General features: G+C 53.4%; 1 protein-coding gene and 1 long non-coding RNA gene across 3 annotated transcripts in view; one reads left to right on the top strand and one right to left on the bottom strand.

The window, feature by feature from the left end:
- LOC139085427 (uncharacterized) overlaps positions 1-9,179 on the bottom strand; it is a 28,543-nt gene extending 19,364 nt beyond the window's left edge. For both annotated transcript variants that reach the window (XR_011543686.1, XR_011543685.1), the window contains exon 1: positions 9,029-9,179. This is a non-coding gene — a long non-coding RNA (uncharacterized lncRNA). The remainder of the gene's footprint in view (positions 1-9,028) is intronic.
- TSHZ3 (teashirt zinc finger homeobox 3) overlaps positions 9,137-21,191 on the top strand; it is a 68,993-nt gene continuing 56,938 nt past the window's right edge. Inside the window, exon 1 of the mRNA XM_070632522.1 lies at positions 9,137-9,504. Coding sequence (XP_070488623.1) covers positions 9,465-9,504 — 40 coding nt within the window. The 5' untranslated portion in view covers positions 9,137-9,464. The remainder of the gene's footprint in view (positions 9,505-21,191) is intronic.

The following is a 21,191-nucleotide window of genomic DNA, read 5'->3' as shown; positions in this document are numbered from 1 at the left end:
CCAGCAAGCCCAGGGCCAGAGCCCTTTCTCTTCAGCCAAAACACGCCTAAAAACCTTAAATGATGCAAAAGGCTTCTTGCGAATTGAACCAAAATTAATCTCCTTATTTGGATAACATATTTTGAAGGTATTGGTAATATCTGTACAGTGATCACTGGCAAAATTCACTCTCCCTCAAATTCGTATTCAGTACCTACCGTTTTTTTCTATGTGCGCTTACAGTTAGTGGCCAGCCTGGGGTCCGGCTCTAAGAGCTCCGCCTCCTCCCTTGAATAGAAGGGAAGGATGGCTACAGAGGAGGACAGAGCTGAGGCTGTCTCCCAGAATGGGGCATAGAGGCCCCTCTGGGCCGAATGCAGACTTTCCTTCAGCAGGACCACCACCTGCAGACCCTTTTGGCTGGGAGGAGAGGCCAGGGGGTGGGGATCAAGCACTCCCTGGGGCAGTTTTAGCTGGGAGATCAAGAAAGAGCAATGTGCTCACCACTTCACAATAGAGAGAGACAGGAGCACTTCTGAAAACCCTATACTTTAAAAAGAAGCCTGCGGGGGCAGGGCACCCGGCACCAGAGGGGGCGGGGTGTGTGGGGGAGAGATGCTCAGCGGACAAAAGGTGTAGGTTGTCCTTGGTGGAAGCCAACCCAGTATTCCCCGCAAAAGTGTCCCTGAGTGCTGAGCCACCAGCAGGAGCCAGGTCAGGAGGCCAGCTCACCTGGTGCCTTTGGAGTCCCATTTCCTGGGCGACCAGGGGTCGGCACCATTGCAGAGCCTGTCCTTCCGTGTGCACCAGCACACCCACTTATTTCCACACCCCTCCTAGCTGGGCGTTTACACCCTGATGGGCACTGTACACAAGTCTCTGCTGGCATGCCTTTGCACACTCACAGGAGCGGGAGCTCCTGCCTTGAGGTCGGGGTGCTTCCTCCAGGCCATGTTTTCCCAGGGGAGGAGTTCTGCCTGCTGAGGTCATTGTCAGCATGCTGGCACTGCCCCCTCAGGCTTTCCCAGGGGCTGGGCTCCCACAGCCTGCCCAAGGTTGGCGGTCCTAGGCAGGGTGCAGGCCCTGGAGCACCCCAACCTAGTCCTAGCTTCCAGAGCCCTGGACTGCCGGGCCTGCGTGGGCACACAGTCCTCCACGCAGGGCAAGGAAGATTTGTCTGCTCCAGAATTTCAATATTGGAGGTCGTAGTCTGGGGTGGGCAAAGGTCTTGTCTTCAAGCTATGTCAATGGGGCAATCACAGTTTTAAACTAAGTTCTAGGTGTCTTGGGGAACCTAGGGAAGATAGTTGGGGTGAAGGTGCTAGAGCTCTCCTTAAACCCCTCCTTGGGGTCACCACCTGCCTCTGCAACCCATGTGCAAGTGCAAGACGCAGGCGGAGACTGCGGCGCACCTAGTCGGCTAGACCAGCCTTGAGCGCACCCCAGCCCACTACCTCCTCCCTCCCCATCGCCCCCTCCCCGCCCCCATCCCTGGGGCGGGAGCTGCCACGCACGCTGTCCCGCCTCTAGAGGGCGCTGATGGAGAGGTGGCACAGCCAGCTCCCGCTGCCGGCTCAAAGGGGGAGCCCCAGGGACTCCACCCCTAACCCCAGGCCTAATTTGAATATTTCATTGGCTGCCGCCAGTCTGGTCAATTTATCATGCAAATGCGGGTGCCCTCCGCGACTGAGAGGAGCCGCCGCCCGCGCAGGAGAGCGGCGCCCGATTGGTAGCCAAGACAGCGGCATCTGTAATATTTTTCTTTGGGCATTAGAGTCATTTACCAATGCCATCCCCGCAACTCCAGGCACTGAATCACAAGCCACTTAAAGGGTTTTATTGGCAGCTTTGAAACTTTTTAACATATTCTTTTATTTTTAAACCAAGTGTCAACCTATTTCTGACCTCCCCTCCCCCTCCCTCTAAAAAGCTGCAGCAACCACAAACTAGTTTGTCCCCTCGCGAACTGTGCACCGGCGGACCCTGCCTTGTCAGAGGGAGAAGGACCTCTCTGGGGTGAGCACTTGGTAGACCCGAAATATGCAACCTTTGGGAATTCTTATGGGGGTCCAGGAGTGACTGATAGAAGAGAAAACACAAAAAGAAAACAGAGAGATAGGAGGAGGAAATAAGAAAGAAGACGAAAGAGATGTGGGAAAGAGAAGTGGCAGAAGGACGAAGAGGGGGAGGAATTCAGAGCTTCTCTGAGGAAGAGGAAAATCTTGGAGTTAGCAAAGCGTTGGAGAGCGGAGACCATCCGCATAGGAAGGACCTGACCCTCTGACCACCATATCCCAAAGAACTCTGGCTCCCCTATTCTGGAAATACACGTGATACGCACCAAGTATCAAGAAATAAAAATGAGAAAGAACGAGGCCCCAGCGCAGCGTCCCTCTCTCTTGCACCTGCTCCACCGAGAAATTGCGCTCCGTCTTTCCCGTTTGGAAACTCAGGGACAAACACAAAACCATAACGTGTAAGACAGAAAAGAAGAGCGATATAGTGAAAGAGAAAAGGGAAACATGGTTCTTCCTCATCTTGCAAATTCCCTGGCTAGTTGATGAGGTCACCAGGCTTGCGAAGCTGGGCTGTCTGGTCTGAGACCTCCTCCTCCTCCAGGGCTCCTGCATTCGAGGAGCGGGAGCTCAGCCTCGCATCGGGCAGCCCACGCATTGACTCAGACACGCGCCGGTGCCCGCAGCTTCCGTATCTGCGCGGGAAGAGATGGGCGCCTGTGCATTCCAGCCAGCAAAGACCTGCTCGCTTCCAGCCAGGGGTGAACGCCACCGCGGCTGCAGCGCTCTCCAGCGCAGTTTTTTTGGTTTGTTGTAAGCGTTGCCCAAGTGGTTTACAAAAACTCATTTCACCCAGAGTGGGAAGAAACACGCCACGCTGTAGCGAGTAATCCAGGAAATTCCCCGCACAACTCAAGTCGACGCGTGGGATTTGACCAAAGGGCATTTCGGCAGAAATTGCGCCCTCCAAGCTGAACTTAATATACATCTATCCTCCTTAGACCAAAACAAAGACTTTTTATTTTCTTTATTTAATCCTCGGTCTCCTAAAAAAGTTTTTCTGAAAGTTCGTAAATGATTGAGCTTGAAAGAGAATTAGGGAAGAAAAGGGAGTTGAGTCTAAAACTGGGCTCCTCAAATCTGAAGACGAGGGGCTGAGAGCACAGGAAAGCGGGGAGGTGCGGAGGGGAAGAGCCGCAGCCAGTTTTCCTGAATCCCGAGGAAGTAGTCCCTAAGAATCACCCAACCGGGAGATGCATGTGTAGGCAGACCAGTTTCCCTTGATAACTATGTACCCTCCTTCCCCGTTAGCAGTATAGTTTTTGGTTTTGTTTTTAAAGACGTTTATAATTGCTTGGAAATCCTGAGTCAGAAAAAAACAGACATCCAGGAGGGGGACCTGCCGGCCCTGGCTTCCTACAGGGGCTGGACCAGGTCAGCTTCCACCCAAAATTCTCACTGTACTGTCCTGCCCAGGAGCTCAGGGCGAGCAGGGGCGCCTAGACCGCGGGCGTCGTCAAGGCAGGCCCGGAAAGATCGAAGGCCCTTTTGCCTTTGAGTAGAGTGGTCCTGGCGGGAATGGCGGGCGTGCAGTGGGTACAGTTGGCAAAGTTGGGTGAGACCTGTGTGGCTGAGCTACAGGAAATTTACAAACCAGGAAGCCCCCGCCCGCCGGAGGGGAGGGGTTGGGCGCGTGTGTCTCCGTGTATATGCGGGGGGGCGGGGGGGGGGAGGGGGGGAGGTAGGCGCTGCTTGCCCCCAACACCGATTCTTGATTTTGAACCCGGAGATGTCTCCTACCTGTTTTCGAAGAATGCCCCACCCCGCCCCCAGGTCACATCCCGGCGCGCCTAATGCAGCTCCCCCGAGGCCCCACAGAAGTGGCATTAATATACCGCTCCGATTTTCGAAGGTTTATTTCACGTCAAAACTGTAAAAGTTCTTGGGAGAATTTACAGACAAAACATCTGGTTCGTTAAAACAAAGCTACCGGAAAAAGAGAAACAAACTTCGCTGCTGTGTAAATGCACTTTTAGCAAACAGTTTACCGCCTGGCGAGGGCCTGGCCCCAGGGTCCGAATCCTTCGCGCTCCGCCGGGGCTGAGGTCCCGTCCGATTCTTGGCTGAGGTGTGGTATGCAGGCGGCGGCAGGCAGGCAGCTCTCCTGCACCCAGGGCACTTTCTCTTGCCTAGCCAAGCCTGTGGTGTGAGCAGGAGAGTGGAAGGGGCAGACGGGAGCACTAGTGTTCCAGGCGGGCGCAGGCAGGAGAGCAGTGGGCGCCGCCCCCCTTGGCGTTGCAGGGCAGGCGCTGGGCTCCCATAAGGCCCACCGCCGGGCCAGATGCCCTCACGCATTGAAATGGGGTGCAGGCTCCTGGAGCTTACTCTCCAGGTGGCCCGCTACTCCCTCGGGGCACGAAGAACCCCTCTCCAAGGTCTGGGCTTAGGCCCCTGGGCGCCTGGGGTCCCAGCCGACCCTGGCTACTCGTCCTGGACCGACAGTTTCGAGGACGCCTTTTTCCTGAAATCTTTTCCCTTACTGCCCATCCCAAATGAGGGCACACTTCAGCCTTGCTGGGGTCTGGCGGTCTGTCACCCACTGCCCTCAACCGCACCTTGAACACAACCTCGGCTGCCTCCCGGCGGTGGCCGGGCTGCTCCTTCCCTGGCATGAACTTCCCGACTCTTGCCGCCGTGTTGCGGGCGAGATCCTTGCCCCTCTCCCGCACACTTGTTCCCAGCCACGCCCGCGTACTTTTTCTTTTTTCGAACTCCTCCGGGTGGGGATCGGGTTAGCCAAGGGCACGAACGCCCCCGGGGTGGGATAGACCTGCGCAGCTAGGCCCTGAGACTGGGGCCTGTGGCTCCTTGAGTTCGGAAAACTGGAGTCGGATTTCTAATCCTCGACCAGAAGAAGCGACATTTGGGAGCATTTGTACTGAATAGGGCTCCTCGCCTGGCCACGGGGGAGGAGCGGGGTTCCACGGGGCCCCAGGCGCAGTCTTGGGGTCAGGAGTTGTCTTCAAGCCTTCTGGGAATTTCCACGGCTTGTAAATGTTACCACCGCACTGCGGGGTGAGCCACCTGGCAGCAGCCAGTTTCCCTTATGGGCGTTGGCCGCTGGGCATTTCGGTGTGTCGCCCCACTGCCCCTCAGCCTTTCTCTCTTTTTATTTTCAGGGATTTAAAAAATTATTCCCAGAAACGTGGCACCTTCCAGAGGTGGGGGCATCTAACTGGCCTAGGGGATTACTTTTTGCGTAACTCACGCAGCTAAGAAGTGACCAGGTGCTGGTGCAGGGGTGGAAGCCTGTTGTTGCTTTTCAAAGGTATCTGCAACTCTTCAGAGTGGGGTAAAAAGATTTCTGCACAATGTGTCTTCTACAGAGTTCTAGCTCCTCCGCCGGGCGCGGGCTTTTCCGCCCCCTAGTCTAGCGTGCATGCAGTTTGGCCGCTGGATGTGGGGCATGAAGCCCGCACCCTGGAGCGCGTCCGTCCTTGCCGCGGGAAGGAACCCCAGCGAGCGCCGCCGCGGCTGTCCCCGGCCTCCTCCGGAACCGTGCAGACCTCCGTGCTCCTGGAGAGCAGTCCTGTATCCCTTTTAAGTCGCGATTCGGCGAACGAACACACGCAAAGCTTTACCCGCTTATGTAGTCGACTGAGGGGCACAACTCTAACAGAAATATTTGCAGTAGGAATAAAGTCAGGTAAAATGCCGGCTACAGCCGCCCCGCAGATGTCCGAGGAGTGGGTCCTCCGCGCGCCCTTCCCCTGAAGTTCTTAGGGGGGAGCACAAGAAAGGTCCTTTGGCCTGGCCAAACTGATCAGGGACATATGTGAAGATGTTTGTCCTTTGGACAGCTGGGCGTGGGGGGCAGTGGGGAAAAGCAAGAAGCAAAAGCTGGGGAACGTGCAACCACAGCGGAGGTCAGCACTCTCAGAGAATGGCGCCGGGGAGCTCCCCGACAAGCTCTGGCTTCTCAAACATATGGCCCTGCCCTTTCTCCCTCTGTAAATAACATGTGAATTATAGACTTACTGCCAACCAGACACCATTTCTCCCTAAATCGAGCCCGCGGTTCTCACTGGGATCCGCGTTTCCCCCCCTCCTCTCGCTCCTCCCTGTCAGGCCGTGTCGTGCAGCAGCCAGGCGGGGCCTGGCAAAGTTTTAGCTTGAGACCTTCTGGCTAAGACCTGCCTGGCATCCTCAACAGCCCCAGACCCGGCCAGCTGAAGCGGGTTAAGCCCCTGCATTCAGGTAGCTAATGGCTCTATACTGTGCTTGGTGCGGATTTGGGAAGCCTCCCTTCCTTCTTTCCTCCACCGCACCCAGTCCACAGAGAGAACTTGGTGGAATGTAAGTGCTGGGTTGACACTGTACTCCTCCATCTGCCCCATCCCTAGAATGGCCTGCAAAACTAGTGACGTTTTGCGGTCCCAATATTAAACGGGGTGCGTTTGACTAAAAGAACACCCTAGAGATCACGGTTCCAAGCCGGGCCAAAACCCTGTTGGCGTGTCCGGGCAAGGCAGCGCGGTCGCAGTATGCACTCAGCATAGCCCGTGTTGTGCGTGACGGGCTGTCGCTGCGATGTGCAGCTCATTGACACTGATGGATGCGCCAATGGTTGGACGGACAGATGTTAGGGCGGATCGCGCAGCGCGCGGCGCCTGAGCGGGGGAGGGCGAGGCGGTGATCTGCGGTGGCTCCGGGCGGCGCGGAGAACTGAGCTCAGGCCGAGACCGGCAGGGGGAGGGGGCGGAGGAACAGAGGTTTGGAGAGCGGCGCGGGGAAGGAGAGGAGGGGGGAGCACGAGCCAGGGCGATACTCTGCCATCCGTGCGCGGCGCCCAGCGCTGTGCGCACACCACAACCGGCAGGCCTAAGTGGGCGATCGGCGCTTTGGAGGCGAGCCGGGGGCGGGCAGGAGCTGACCTCGCGCGACGCCTACCCTCCTCCAGGCAAGAGGGGCCCAGCGCCGCGACAGAACCGTGAGGCCACGGGCGGTGTCTGCCAACTCACCGTTTCCTCGTTCGCAAGAAGCGTTTCACGCCCCACGGCCGCGTCTCCGGGCCTGGAGGGGCAGTCGCTCCGGCCTCTGCGGCTGCAGGCACACACTGCACGCCGCGCCCCTGCCCCGAGTCCGCCACACACGGCCAGCCCCGGAGCCCAGCCACAGCCCGGTTCTGACTCCCCGCAACAGCCCGGGGTCCGCACCCCGCAACTCCGAGCGCTCCAGCGCGCGACGGCGCCGGAGGCGGCTTTATAGCCCTGGAGGCCGGCGGCGGCACATCTGCATTCAAGGAGGCGTCTGGACCGAGCCCAAGCCCGCAGGCTGGGGCGAGCGGAGACTTTTGATCTTACCGTCAGGGTGAGATCACGGTCTCCTGGTCTAAAAGAAAAGAAAGCATGCCCGTGAACTTTTAAAACAAACTTGCAGAAACAGTCATAAAGACAAAATAAAGAGGAGAGCGGGCAGAAGAAGAGGGAGAAAGAAACTAGGAAAGAAAGATTAAAAAAGGAAAAAAAAAGAAAAAGAAAGGAAGGGAGGAAGAAGAAGGCCGGGGTTTGCAGCTCCGGGAGCGCTCAAGCAGCCAGTCCCAGGGCGCGGGGCTCCGGCCCTCGCCAGGACTATCGGACGTGGGACCCAGGGGAGTCCCTGCGCCCCAGCCGGCGTGCCCAGAAGCAGCGCTGCCTCGGGGACCGCCGGCCCGGCGGCCGCCCCCGCGCCCCCGCCACCGCCGCCCAGCAGCGCCCGGAGCCGGCCCCGCCGCGGCCGCCCCATTCCCGGCCCAAGAGCTGGCCCAGGGAGACGCAATCGAGCCCGCAGCGCATCGATGCGCCGCCGCCCGCGCCGCTCGGGCTCGGTCTCCGGCTCCCGCTCAGCCGCCGCCGCTCGGGGGTCGTCCCAATGAGCTCCGGCCCACCCGCGCCCTCGCGGCCGCCCGTAAGTGAGCCTGCGTCGCCCCGCCGCCACCGCAGCCCTGCCAGCTCCTCCTCTCCGTGGCCCGCCGGCCTGGCCCGCTGGGCGCCTCAGCGACCCCAATCACCCAATCAATAATCAATTCTGCTCGCCCAGTCCTGCCGGCGGGCCCGGCGCTAGGCGCGGCGGCCCCCTTCCGGGGCGCCCAGGGGCGGGGGATGGGCTTGGGAGCCTGAGTTTCTTCCCCCGCCCCGTCCCGCCCTCGGATCTGCCTGCGCCCGGGACGGGGGCGCGGCCCGGCGCCTAGGGGGCGAGGGGCGGGGTGGATGGGCTGGGATCCTCCCAGTCAGGAGAGGAAACTTGAAGGTACCCCCCTCCCACACCGACCCCCGGGACGGGCCCGGGAAAGTTTGCCCGGGAAAAAAAAATTGGGGGAAGTGGCGGCGGCGGGTCCCGGGGGAGGAGCCGGGTCGCGCGGGGTCTGAGAGCAGCCCCCACCCACTCTGGCCCGCGCAGCCTCCTCCCACGAGGGCGCCGGCGCCCGCCCGCGGGCCCTGGCATCCCCGGGAGGCGCGGGCCTAGGCCCGGGGACCGGGCTGGGGGCTCTGGACGCAGCGAGTGGAGAGGAGTGCGGCCCGGGCGAGGCAGCTGGGGGCGGCCAGGGGGCGAGGCCGGGTGGGGAAGAGGGGCGGGCGGGGGTAGCGAGCGCCCCGGGACGCGCTCGGCCGGGCCGGCGCCGCGCCCCTGCGTGCGCGCACGGGGCGGAGGCGCACGGGCGGCACCCCCTCCCCAGACTGGGCGGGGGTCCTAGACAGGCCCCGGGCCGGGAGCGGGGGCGCGGCGCCCCCGCGGGCGGGCGAGTGACACGATCATCTCCTTTTCCTTTAAGCTTGCCTGTTGCCGCCGCCGCCGCTCCAGCCGCGCCACGGGCAGAAGACTGGACCGCTGAGCCCAAGGCTGCGGCGGCGGCTGAGCGCCCCTCGATGCCCTGACCCCCAGTCCGGGGGCGGGGGCCGGGCAGGACCGGCCCGGGCCGCTCCGGCGCTCCTCCTCCCACCCCTCTGCCCGCCTTCTCCCCCTCTCCCCGCCCCCCGGCCCCGAACCCCGCGCACCTCGTCTGGGGACGGGGCGGGGGGGGGCAGGGCCGCCGCTCCTCCCCGCCCCCTCCTCCTCCGGCCTCTGGAGCGATTTGTCAAACTTCCCATTCCGCCGGCAGCGCGGTCCTCCTCCTCCTCCTCCTCCTTCACCACCTCCTCCTCCTCTGCCTCCTCCTCCCCCCGCGCTCCTCCCTCCCCGCGCCTCCCTCGCCCGCCCTCCTTCTTCCCTCCGCACGTTCGGGGATCGCGGAGGAGCGTGGAGAGGGGGGGACGCGGAGAGCCGGGGCGCAGCAGCATCCTGCGGGCGGCCGCTCTCCGGGGGGGAGGCTGAGAGCCGGCCCGCCTCGCCCCCCCCGCGGGCCCGCCGCCCCTCCCTCCCGCTCCTCAGCCCGGCAGCGGCGGCGGCGGCGGCGGCGGCGGCGGCGGCAGTGGCAGTCGCCGGAGGAGCATCATGCCGAGGAGGAAGCAGCAGGCGCCCCGGCGCGCAGCAGGTACGAGCCGCTTCCCCTTCCTCCTCTCCTCCTCCTCCTCTTCCTCTCCTCGCCCCGCGTCTCCAGCCGGCGGCGGCCCCGCTCCTTGCCCCGCTCCTCGCCCCTCTCCCTCTGCCGGCGCAGAGTAACTCCGGGGCGGCGGGCTCGCTCGCCGCTCTCCTCTCCGGGTGCGTGCGCCCGCCTCGCGTCCCGGCGCCCCCGGACGCCCCGCCGCGCTCTGCCCTCTTCCCGCTCGCACCCACTTGGGGAGCCGCGCTCGCTCGCTGGGCGCGAACGGAGCCGGGCTGAGTCCCTGTCTCCTCTGCTCTCTGGCTGCGGAGGGGACGGGAAGGAGCCCTCTTCTGTCTCTTTCTGTGAGGGGCGGGCGGGGTCACCTGAGTTCCCTGGGACACCTTCTGTGTCCTCCCGTGGCCGGCCGGCGAGGGACTGCCCGGTGTCTGCGGAGCGAAAGAGAGCGAGTGAGTGAGTGAGCAGGTCCCTTCGTCCACCTTACTGCTAATCCGATTGATCCGTCATTTATTGGGCCCAAACCGGGCACGGCGGTGGAAACCACAGCGCTCAGGGTCTGGGTATTGTCAGATGACTGTCAAGTCCCCGTTAGAAGCCGGCGTTTCCTTGACCCCTGTTTGTGCTCCCTTACCCGCCCTGCTCCTTCCACTGCTTCTCCCACCCTCGTCTCCTCATAGCACTTACTTCTGAGACGTGTCTGAGTACTTTTTTTCCCTTTTTTTTTTTTTTGCCAGGAGTGTCAACTCCTGTTAAGACTGAGCCGATTTTTTTTTCTTTTCTGGAAAAAGCATCATTGAAAACAAAACAAAACCCACACACATAACATTATTTTGCAATAATGTCAGTTGGGGGCACGTTGCCTGGAAGAAGGGCTTCTGGACCTTTGCCACCCTTGATTTGATGACTGATTGATCGCCTGTCACGCTGCTGCCTTTGATCTATTCATTCCCAATAAACATCAATAAATCACTCGCAATGGTGAGGCCAAGCTCTGTGACGTCACTAGGGCCCTGTCAGTGCAACTTCAGGGATTTGGGGCGGATTGCTGAGAGGACCACATATGGACGGGATGTATTTTGATATGAGTAACACTCAGATGTGCAGAGGTTCAGATGCTGCCTGAATGGGAGGGTTAAGTGGATGTTCATTTCTTTTCTTTTCTCTTCTTTTCTTTTGGTGGAAGAAGCGGGGGCCGAGAGAAGGGTCAGGGCGTTGCTTGGTGCCCTTCTTGGATGAAGGCGTTGTACCATGCTGCCCCTGAGTGCCTGTAGTAACAGTGGGGGTGCCGGTGAGGGTCATTTCCATCATGTCAACGGGCACTGCCGGTGGAGCTCACGCATTGGCTGCACTCTGAGCTGAAGTGTCCTTCGCAGGTCCCAGAGAGGGAATGCTGCTCTTTCTTCTCCCCGAAATGTACTTTCCTGTTTGCGTCTTAAGAAAATTTTAGGAGGAAACAGACTTGGTTTGGGGCATATAATGCAGGTTTTGCTGTCGGTCCTCGGTGTTGCCCAAATTTAGAAAGTTTGAAAACCCCAGTAGTGGTTGTGGGGAGGGCTGGTGCTGTTCACCATCCCACCTTCTCCTGTAATTCCAGACTCGAGCAATGAGCTTATCTACCCAAAATAAACTCTAAAAGTTTGGAGGGCTCCTTCACAAAGTTGGGCAGTAGGAGTGTCTTGGGCTTCTTCCAGTCTTTGAAATTTTTTCTTTCCTTTCTGGATGCACATTTTAAGGTATCTGTGTGTCTCAATCAAATGAACCATATGGGATTACATCTTTACATTTGGTTTAGAACTCTCTCTGTGGTTGGTTCATCTTTTCTCTTCCAACTTGCCAATCTGAGACTCTTACTTGATAACTTTCTGCTAAAAATATTAGAGAAGGAGGAACCGTATTACTGGTTTTATTTATTTTTCTTAAAGGAACCTGTTCACTAACCTTTTTGCACCTTTTAAAAAGCCAGCCAGGGAATCTCAGGTCAGTTAAGAAATATTCATTATATAAAAACTTGACTGCACGACTAATAGGAGATGGAAGAATGGTTTTGCTCTATCAAAATGACCCGTCAGAACGACTTTGTTTCATATTTGATTTAATTGTCTCTCTCCTGACAGGCACATTCATCAATAGCTTAATGGTCAATCAGAAGTTGGCAGCGTGAGTGCTTTCTTTCTTTCCCATACCCTGGTTTTGGATTTACTTTATCAGAATGCCTCTGCCTAATGGACGTGCGGAGGAGGGGTTGGGAATGTCTGAAGGGTTACTTATTTAAGAAGACTGGGGAATAAAAAGAGCCCTCCATGTTTAGGCCAGTGGTAACTCTGCCCAGGCCAATAAGTGAGCTGTGTGAGTTTTTTTGTTTGTTTGGATGCACAGGAAACTTCCCATTTTTTTCCTCCCTTTTTCAGTCCTCACAGCTGCAAGTTACAAGGTTCATGCCTGCTTTTGTGGCATCCTGGGAGTGATGACAAATTGATTGCTTTGTACTGATAGAGAGAGAGAGTGGGAAAAAGAAAGATGTCTGCTGATTGGTGACTGGAAATCTGGTCCCCAGCAACCTTGAGAATACTGGAGAATTTTTCTCCCCTCCAAACTGAAAGGTCCGCTCAGCCATAAAAAAAGAAAAGTTGTTTTGCCAGCTTCATTAGTGTTCACCTAATTAGCTGTAAACCTGATGGATCCCTGACAGCTTTAATGATTGGAGATGACAAGCTCGACGCAGTGTCATCCAGCAGAATTAGGTTTGCAGCTAGTTTGATGTAATCAAGTTGATATTACACAGTCCTGGCTGCCTTTAGTTGTGCATTAACTCAATTTTCTGCTGCAGGTGACAAATGGGCTTTGGTACCTGGATAATCATGTCATAGGAATTAGGGCCCTTTTAATGGTCTGGGGTAGAATAACAACCACAAAGGGCTGAGAGCTGGGTAGAGCTTGCAGACATAGCACACAGGTGCACAGAGTCTTTATATCTAGGCCAAATGTGACACTGCTCTCCACAAGGCCACACGGGCTCCAAGAATCCCTGAAAAGACAGATTTCTATACTTCAGGATTTTTTTTTTTTTGATAGAAATTATGTATGGCTTAATGTCTTTTCTCAGAGAGAGAGAGATTTCTTCACCTGCCGAAGAAAACCTGGGCAGGAGTTTCCTTTCTCCAGGCGTGTAATTTCAAAGGGCGGTCCATTTGTGCTGGACAGATGTTGCTGCCCGTAGAAGCTCATGGGAGCAAGGTTGGAGAGGCCAGTGTCCTTCAGGCAAAATGACCATTGTCCCTTGCTTAACATATAACTCTCTCCTATGCATTGTGTTTGTTTTTCAAGAAGTATTATTTGAAAATACTGGGGAAAAAATTAGAGCAATACTTACTAGAAGATAACATCCTATCCATTCATATTTATCTTCTGGAGGAAAATGTAAAATCAAAATACCATTGCCTAAGCTTCCAAAAAAAAAAAAATCCTCGAAGAACAGCGACTTGCCACTGACCTTTTGAATCTTACTCATTAAAAGAGAATAATCTTCCATAGCTTAGGTGGTTACATCACGAGGGTAAACCTTCAAGCATCTGAGTTTTCTCAAAGTGACTTGGACTCCCTGGGATCTGCTGGTGTAACAGATCACTGTGGGGCCCCAGGGACTAGGATGAGCTCGTAGTGGCAGGGCAGAGGGAGTTTCACATCGCCAGGAGACTCGGCCTGCCTGGAAGGTGGTGCACCTGGAGCTGCCCAATCCCTGCCATCCTAGCCTTGCTCAGTCTCATCCACGGCGGGCAGCTCCAGAGAGGAGCTCTTTTCTTCTCTCTTGGAAGTGCATGAGCATTCAGGAGGGCATTTTGGCATCAGCCTTGGGAGTTTATTTGCTCTCAAACCTGCCAAGCGTTTCTCCTTTGGACAGGTGTGCTACCCTGTAGCAAGGTGACAAAATGACTGGTTTTGGTCACTCTGTGATTTTTTCCCCCCTTTTCCTACAAAATGAGAGACACAAAGCAGATTTTAAAAAGGAAAATCGAGAAGACGAAGGAGAAAAACAAAGAGGGCAGGAGGCAAGGCTATTCCCCTGGATATCCACATAGGGGAGAGAACCTTTCAGAATCAGCTGCTGTGCCCCCATTATCGTGACAACTGTCAGTTAGGGCTTCAGTGCTCTCCAGGGCCACACTTGATTGTGAGCGGTTGATGTTGTCATTTTGTTCTCGGTTTCGCCTTGAGCGTGCTCGTAAACGGGAGCAAGATCGTCAATAACTGAGGTATCAGCAGTTATTCCCTAAATTGCCTCCCGAGTCTGCATTTTCCCTCTTTTTACCAAAGATTGCTTTGTAAAGTGATTAGAATGAAAGGTGACTGCTCAGGGCCATGGGAAATGCCTTGAAGCCCAGGTGAGTTCTCAGCATTAAAGGCCTTCCTGTCCCCCGCCCTCCGCTAGTGGGGTTTCTGGAGGGAGAAGGGTCACCTTCTTGAGGTCAGAGTGCCTGGTCCCACTCAGGCGCTTTCCCTTTCACTTGTGTCGTGGCGTGGCTGGCGGAGCCTGGCTGGGGCAGGGCTGCAGAGCTGACCCGGGCAGGGAAGGAGAGGGGAGAGGAGAGGATGGAGTCGTGTCCTGGTGTGCCACAGCCATGTTTAATCCAGTACCGCAAGCAAAGCCCAGGCGTTCCAGGTGCAGTTTGTGAAGCTTTCCTGCTGGCCCGTTTTTATTCCTGCCTGTCACTGGACAAGCTATAAAAATAGTTTTGGTCTTGTAGTAAAAAAAAAAAAAAAAAAAAAGTAAGGTTTGTGTCTACCCTTCTGTGTCCATGTGCAGCCCAGTGGGGAAGACTGGCCTCGCAAATAAGCTGCTTTGTAACCCCCTGTAGCTTTACCCCACAGCCCTGGTGGGACACAGGGCAGATCGGGACAGTGGTGTCACTTACCCCAGACCCTCAGGTGTTCGCGCTGTGTGCGCGCGTGCGTGTGTGTTTCAGTTATGCTCCAAATTGTGGTTTCTCTGTCTGAAGTTAAAAATGAAAGGTGAATACAATATATTGTATTTATAACAATGATATGGACTGGTACATCTAGACAGATAATGTGCAGTTGTAATTAGACTCAATAGACAGGCAGTCATTTTTAAATTCTTTGACACATGCATAAAATAGTCATATAATAAGATAAGATGACAATTTTATGTTAGGTTGATAAAGTGTCCTGATACATGCATTTAAATGTCTGTAAGCCTTTAAAAAAAATCCAGACAGATTAATTCTAGTTTCCAGTATTTGCAGTTAGTCACTAAATTAATTTTTAAATCCTACTAAACAATGGCTATGAATATGTTTTTTATCCCCTTCTGGATTTTTTTACCTGAATTGTAAGAAATGGATACATAGTCTTGGTAGCTTTCTCTAATTTTTCAACAGTTGTAAACACTGACGTTAGACATGGATGTAAAAATTTCAGGTTACTGTTTGTGACTAGCATAATGCTGTGCATTTTTGGAAGTGAAAAAAAGACGGTCGTGGAGCATAATCTGCTTATGACCACTTGCCTGAACCGCTGTCGTGCTCTGGGCTTAGGAATCTTTATTAGAAAGATTACATAGTGTCCTTGACCAAATATTGAATATTTTATAAGCCCCATTTAAAAAGGAAGACATTTCGAGCACATACACTTGATTTGATCAGCACTTAGATTCTTGGGTTTAATTACCTTCAATTCTGTAAATTATTTTAGTATTTCAGAAAGAGTGACTCTAGTGAGGGGAGAAAGCGTTTCTCTCCAGGCCACGTTACCTGGACCTTTCAGCCGATCCTCAGATGAGCAAAGGTGTGGCTCTTGAAGAATAATTTAAATTTGTTTGGGCTTAATGATAAATTATTAATTCATACTGTCAGGGCACATGTTATTAATTATGACTGTGTTTTCTTCATCCAGAACAGCTGTTGGGGAAACAGTGTAAGTTCAGATTGTCTTTGAGGGGGAAGGCACCAGAGCAAGGAACTTAGGAACTCATCGTCACATTCCTCATCCCCTTGCTTGAGGAATAAAGGATTGCAGAGGGCGGAGTGAAGTGGAGAGAGAAACTGTCAATTCTAGACCAAGATGGGCGCTGGCAAATGCTAACTGATGTATGTTTTTTAAACAGTGAGCCTAACTCTGGAAGCTCTGTGAGTCCAGTTGCCATTGTGAGGTGGTGCCGGCTCCCTTCCCAAGTCCAGTTTTGAATTGGCTGCCCTCTCCATTCCACCAGTTTCTCCTGTTTTCTTCTTAGTGTTTGGTAGACCACAAGGTCATGTTCACACGCTTCTGGTAGTGGAAAGCAAAATACTCCAAGTGTTTGTTCCCCAAACTGGAACCCATCCTTAATGGAGAGCAAAGGGCTGTTTGGTAATATACGTGAAATGACTCAAATTCATTTACTTTTGATTTTGCATCCCCATCATTAAATCTAGTCGTATGTATTCAGTTTCCTCTGAGTTCTTTGAGAAATGCATGTTGCATAAAATAGGCAATTTTTAATGAACAATTTAATGTAAATGGGTTTTGAATTTAAATTAATATTAATGAAGCCTTGAGTGAATTTATTTTGCATACGTAAAGACTTGTGAGTCTTTCGCCCATGTGCTTTCTTCTCTATGTAGTAACGTTGGTTGGGTGGATTAACCCAGCACCTTTTAAAGATTTACACTTAAAAAATTAAATTGATTTTATATGTCCAATAGTGCCAACATATTATTAGGCAAAAGTGGTAGTTAATTTAAAGAAAATACACCTCATTCCCTATTAAACCTCTCAGTTTCCATTGCCCTGCTCTTCCTGAAAGCTGCCGTTGGTTTGACTTTGCTGCCAGGGAAAATACATACCAACAATAGTTACTACAATCAAGATGTTTTCTTTCTTTGGCTTACTTCTAATGCATTATGTATCCTGGAGTGATGGGAAGTTCTGTAATTAATTCTGTTAGATGTAATTGCTATAATCACTTTGATGTTACACATAATAAAGGTAATATGGTAAGCACATAAAAAATATAAACACCTTATTGTAACACTACTGCTAAAATTCCTTCTCATCAAGTCTGGTTTATAGACACGTGTTCTTCACTATTTTCGGGCATAGGTGACAATTGACGCGAGCCGTGTTCATTGGTATTCCAAAGGAGAGTCATTTACTGGAAAGGATGGCCCTTGGCTTGGAGGGATCTCCAAGCTGGTTGCCTAGGAATCTTAATGCCCTTTTCCTTAAAGATGTGGCTAATTAAGAAAAGGTGGCCATTATCTTCTGTCGAGGAGAGAGGTAAACACTTTAGAGGTGGCCGCGGAATGAGGTGAGCTTGAGGTACAGGAGTGCAGGAAGAACTCAGAGGAGGCGGTTAGCGGGGCTTTCAGATCCAAGGAGATGCTTTCTGCCGGCTTTCTCCTGGTGTGGGATTATGGGAAGTGCTGTGTGTGTGCGAAAAGGAGCACCCGAGCATGTGCTTATGGGTAACCAGAGAAGGCCATCTTTCTGTAACAGTGCAATGAGAGAAATTAGTACAGAATATATATGTTGTTATTACTATTATTATTATTCTCCATCTTTCATGGGGAACCCTGGGGACCATGCCTAAGTGTTGCAGGACATGCCAGGGAGTTGGCTGATGGTTCCTGTTCCCCAGAAATCTGAGTGATATTTGGGACCTCCCCCCAAGCCTCAGTGTACCTACCTGGATCCAGGCCAGCACAGGACATCAGAGAAGTTTGTCGGAGACCCCAAGCACACAATCCTCGTGGGATGTTTGCAGACATGTGTGAATTATTCTTTGCCATGCAGCTTGTAAGAGGTGGAGAATGTGGTGGGAGAGGACACTGGTCGTTCAGTTTACTCCCTGGGGATTTCCTGCAGTCAGAGTAGCTGGGGATCTGTTGGGTCCCCTTAATCAGCTGCACCCTGTCCTGCATCTGCAGAGGTTACGAGGGCTCACGACCCAGTGTTGGCCTGCCAGTTGGTTCGGATGTGAATTCTCCACATTTGTCTTTTATTTGTCAGTGTGTTTTAAGTGACAGAGTATCTAAATCAGTCATACACAGAAATGCAGTAAGAGAAAGTGTGTGTGTGAGAAGGGGATGCCAAGTCTCTCTGGAGGAAGAAGGGGTTTTAAGATGGTGGTGAGATGGACAGTGACAGCCGTGATTCCCCAGCCTGGCCCAGGGCCCTGGGAGCTGGGTCTGGCTGTGGCGTTAGCCGGCCGGGCACAGACCAGGGTGGGGAGTGCAGGGTGCTGCTGAGGAGGCCTGGCAGGGCGCTGGGCCTGGGCTCCCTGCCTGCCAGGTGAGCAGGGGCTGGAGGACAGGGTCCTGGGGTCTGGGCCTTGGGGCTGGGCTGCAGACGGGCAGCCACCAGCGTCCTGCAGTGACTCCCTGGCTGGTTTTGATGGCGAGGATGATAAAAGGTCTGAGAGCTCCATAGGCCCCTGTAATCAGGGCCAGCGCTGACATCCTTCTCAAGTTTGACAGCTTCTTCCTTTTCTCTCCTCACCGCCAAGCCTTTCTCAACTGAATTTCCCCGCCCTCCCTCTCCCCTCCCTGCCTGCCCGCCGCCCACCCCTTGCCTCCCTCTCCTTCTTTCTGTGTGTGTCTCTCTTGTTTCATGTTCTTGATCAGTCTCAGATGCCGGGAATTATTTTTTTTCGGGCGGGAGGGGGAGTGTTGCTTTAGGTTTGTGGGTTGGGCAGGTGTGAGAGGAAGTCTGTGTTTTTTTTTTTTTTTTTGTACTGTAGGCCTGTTGCTAATTAATGTTCCTCCATAAGATTCTGTCGGAGTTGAGTAATGTTTTTGATCTTTATGCCTGATAACTGCATACTTAATGAGATTTCAAAGCTGTGAGTGCAGCTCCCTACAATTATTGACAGATGCCTTTTCTTTGCCATTGGGTTCAGCTTCATAAATCCTCTCGCCGTAATGAGGTTCAGCGGTGCCACCCTGGCAGTGAGCTAATGAAAGGGGGGAGGGCGAAGCGGCTCATGGCTGTCTGACACATTTTTTTCCTTTAAAATTTACTATGCAGATGTCAAGCTGCGGGACGATTACTTCAAACATGCTAATTTTTATCTTGCTTTTGTGTCAGCCCTTTGCCATTAAAAAAATAAATAAATAAAAGGACTAACCTTACCCCGCTTAATTTCTCTTTTTTTTTCCCCTAAGTCACATTTTTAATAACCCGTGGTGTGTGACTGCTGGGGACTCTGACACGCGCGTGGCCTTTTGTAGGTATCCAGTGGCGGAACGTTTTTTTTTTTTTTTTGCCACCCGAAGGGCACGGGAGGATCAAGTGCGATTTCCCCAGGCCTCCCATCAGCCTGTCCTAAGTATGCACTTGAAACGTCGGAGAATTCATTTCAGAGTTCTGAAACTAAATCCTGGTGGAGAAGAGCTGCACCATGCCAAACAGTCGATTTCCTTTTCCGCGGAGTCATACATCACTGACCCACCCTTGCCTCCTGACAGAATGACATATGTCATTTATCATATGGGCCCCAGCCAGACAACAGGGAGGGGAGGGAAGCCCAGTCCATGTGATGCTGTCTCCTCCTCCTTGTGCAGGACCGCTGGCTTGCCGGGAGAGCACTGCTGATTTGGCGAGAGGGAGAGGGAGGAGAGAGCGGAGGCAGGGGCGAGGCGAGGCGAGAGCCTGCTTCCTAGGGATGGCTGGCTGGGTGTGCGGCCGGCGGGCGCGAGATTGGCAGAGGCGCGGAAGAGGTTATGTTCTTTCATATTATCTGCTAAACCACACTGTTCAGCCTTTGCCGCTCTTCTGACTCCCCCTGCCCCCTCCCGTTCCTTTCTCTTTTCCCTTTAGTAGTCAAGGAAAAAAAAACAACCGCCACCAGGGCTGGCAGGTATCATTCAAGCCACCCTGGCTTGTGAGGGGTGGTATAAATGAATCTCAGGGCTCCTGGCTTCACATGATTCAAACATGCGTTATTGAAGATGGATGTTCCTTAAAAAAAGATTGATGGTGGATGCCGGGCTGAGGGGGCCATTTATCATTTTGAATATTATTTAGACTTGCCGTGTAAACCTGTAACTTGAGAGTTAGACGAGGAGCTGGGGCAGGGTGGGGGCCTGTGTGTGCTTCCATCGATTGGCCTGGGGTTCTCATTGCCCCTGACCAGACACAAGCCATCCCATTTGCCATATAGAAGACACCCCCCCCAAAAAAGGTGGGAGGTTTTAATTTTGAATAATTTCCAAGGACACAGGGAAAAATGAAGTATCTCTGATTTACACTAAAGATAACGGGCAACTTCTCTCTCTCTCCCTCTCCCCCTGCTCCCCCCCCTCCCCCAACAGAGGCAGTCACGTACGAAACATTAAAATATAAACAGAGCTGCAGTTGCCTAAGCCAGGACCCTTGTCTAATTTTTTAAACTCTGTGACATGCTCAAAAAAAAATCTGTATCTGAAAAGCTTAGCACAATATAACTATTCAAAAAAGACTGGTTGGCTTGGTTAGCAGTGTGGGAATGAAGAAACATAGACTTCCACGTCTCAGGAATATTTCAGATAAAAAATGATCTTCTGCGGCTCTCTGCCCCTGCTCACGGCAGCCTCCTCCCCTCGTGGGCCTGTGCTCCCTGCCCCTCCCCGCAGGCCCGGGCAGACCCCAGCCAGGACTGATGTGGACAGCTGTTTCCAGGCCCGGCCGCTAATCACTTCGGGTTCTTTCTCACCCTTGAGCTCTGCTCCGGGACACCCCCACCTACTGGAAGTACTTAGGGACGCAGGCTGGCTTACCGATGGAGCCCCCAGCTGCTGAGAGCGTCAGCAACGGCTGGGCTTGCTGCCTCTTCTGCTCCAGAGGCCTTGCCGCCTGGTTTCCCCGCTGGAGAAAGGAAAACAGAAACTGTGCTGGCCTTCTTGCTCGACTCCTCCACTAGGAGAGCCCCGATAGTGCAAATTTAATTGTCAGGCATTCTATTAAATATGTGACTTTATTTGGATCTGCTAATTAAATTTAGGGCTTCTTGTATGACTTATAGTGTGGACATTAATTTAAAAAAATGATGGGACCGAAAGTTAGACTGGGGTAGTTTTTTATCTAAAGAAATGAGAATCTGGAATTGGTGGAAGGGCTGAACGTTCATATCTTGCTGCTGCTTGGGCAAACTTTTCCCTGACATGTAAAAGGCCGCATCCACCCCGAACAGGAAAGCGGTGGAAACGTGGCTCATTCTCTCACCGACCCCAGGCAACTTTGTGTGTGTCTGTTCATTTTGAAATAACTTTATTAGCAGCCTGACACTTCGTGCACACGGATGACTTCGGATTCACTTTTGGTGTTGCCCACCTGCTCCCAAAAAACGGGTAGAATCAGATTTGTATCTTTTGTTGGTGCCTGGAAGAGCATCTGACTATAAAAAGATGACGTTGTTTCTTGCTGCGACTTCACAGAAGAAAGCAAAACTTTAATCCCCTGCCCTTGCACTTGGGCAGTGTTGGAGGTAATTGGAGTACAAGTGCCAATGTGCGGGAACAATTGTAAACACCTTTGATACAAATGGCATCGTCCCATTTTTACTGATTAGAAAAACTTTGCTATTAATAGGTGCAAAGTCCATTTCAGGTATAATTGGTAAGGAACTGAGTGCACTCATGGGAAGAAACCTTGTTTTGTTTTTGGTTCGCTTTTCTTCTTATCCCCTTTTCTCAGTTTTATGGCTG

Source organism: Equus przewalskii, chromosome 9 (assembly GCF_037783145.1).
Source record: "Equus przewalskii isolate Varuska chromosome 9, EquPr2, whole genome shotgun sequence".
In the NCBI taxonomy this organism is placed as follows: Eukaryota; Metazoa; Chordata; class Mammalia; order Perissodactyla; family Equidae; genus Equus; species Equus przewalskii.
This window is presented reverse-complemented; position numbering and strand designations above follow the sequence as displayed.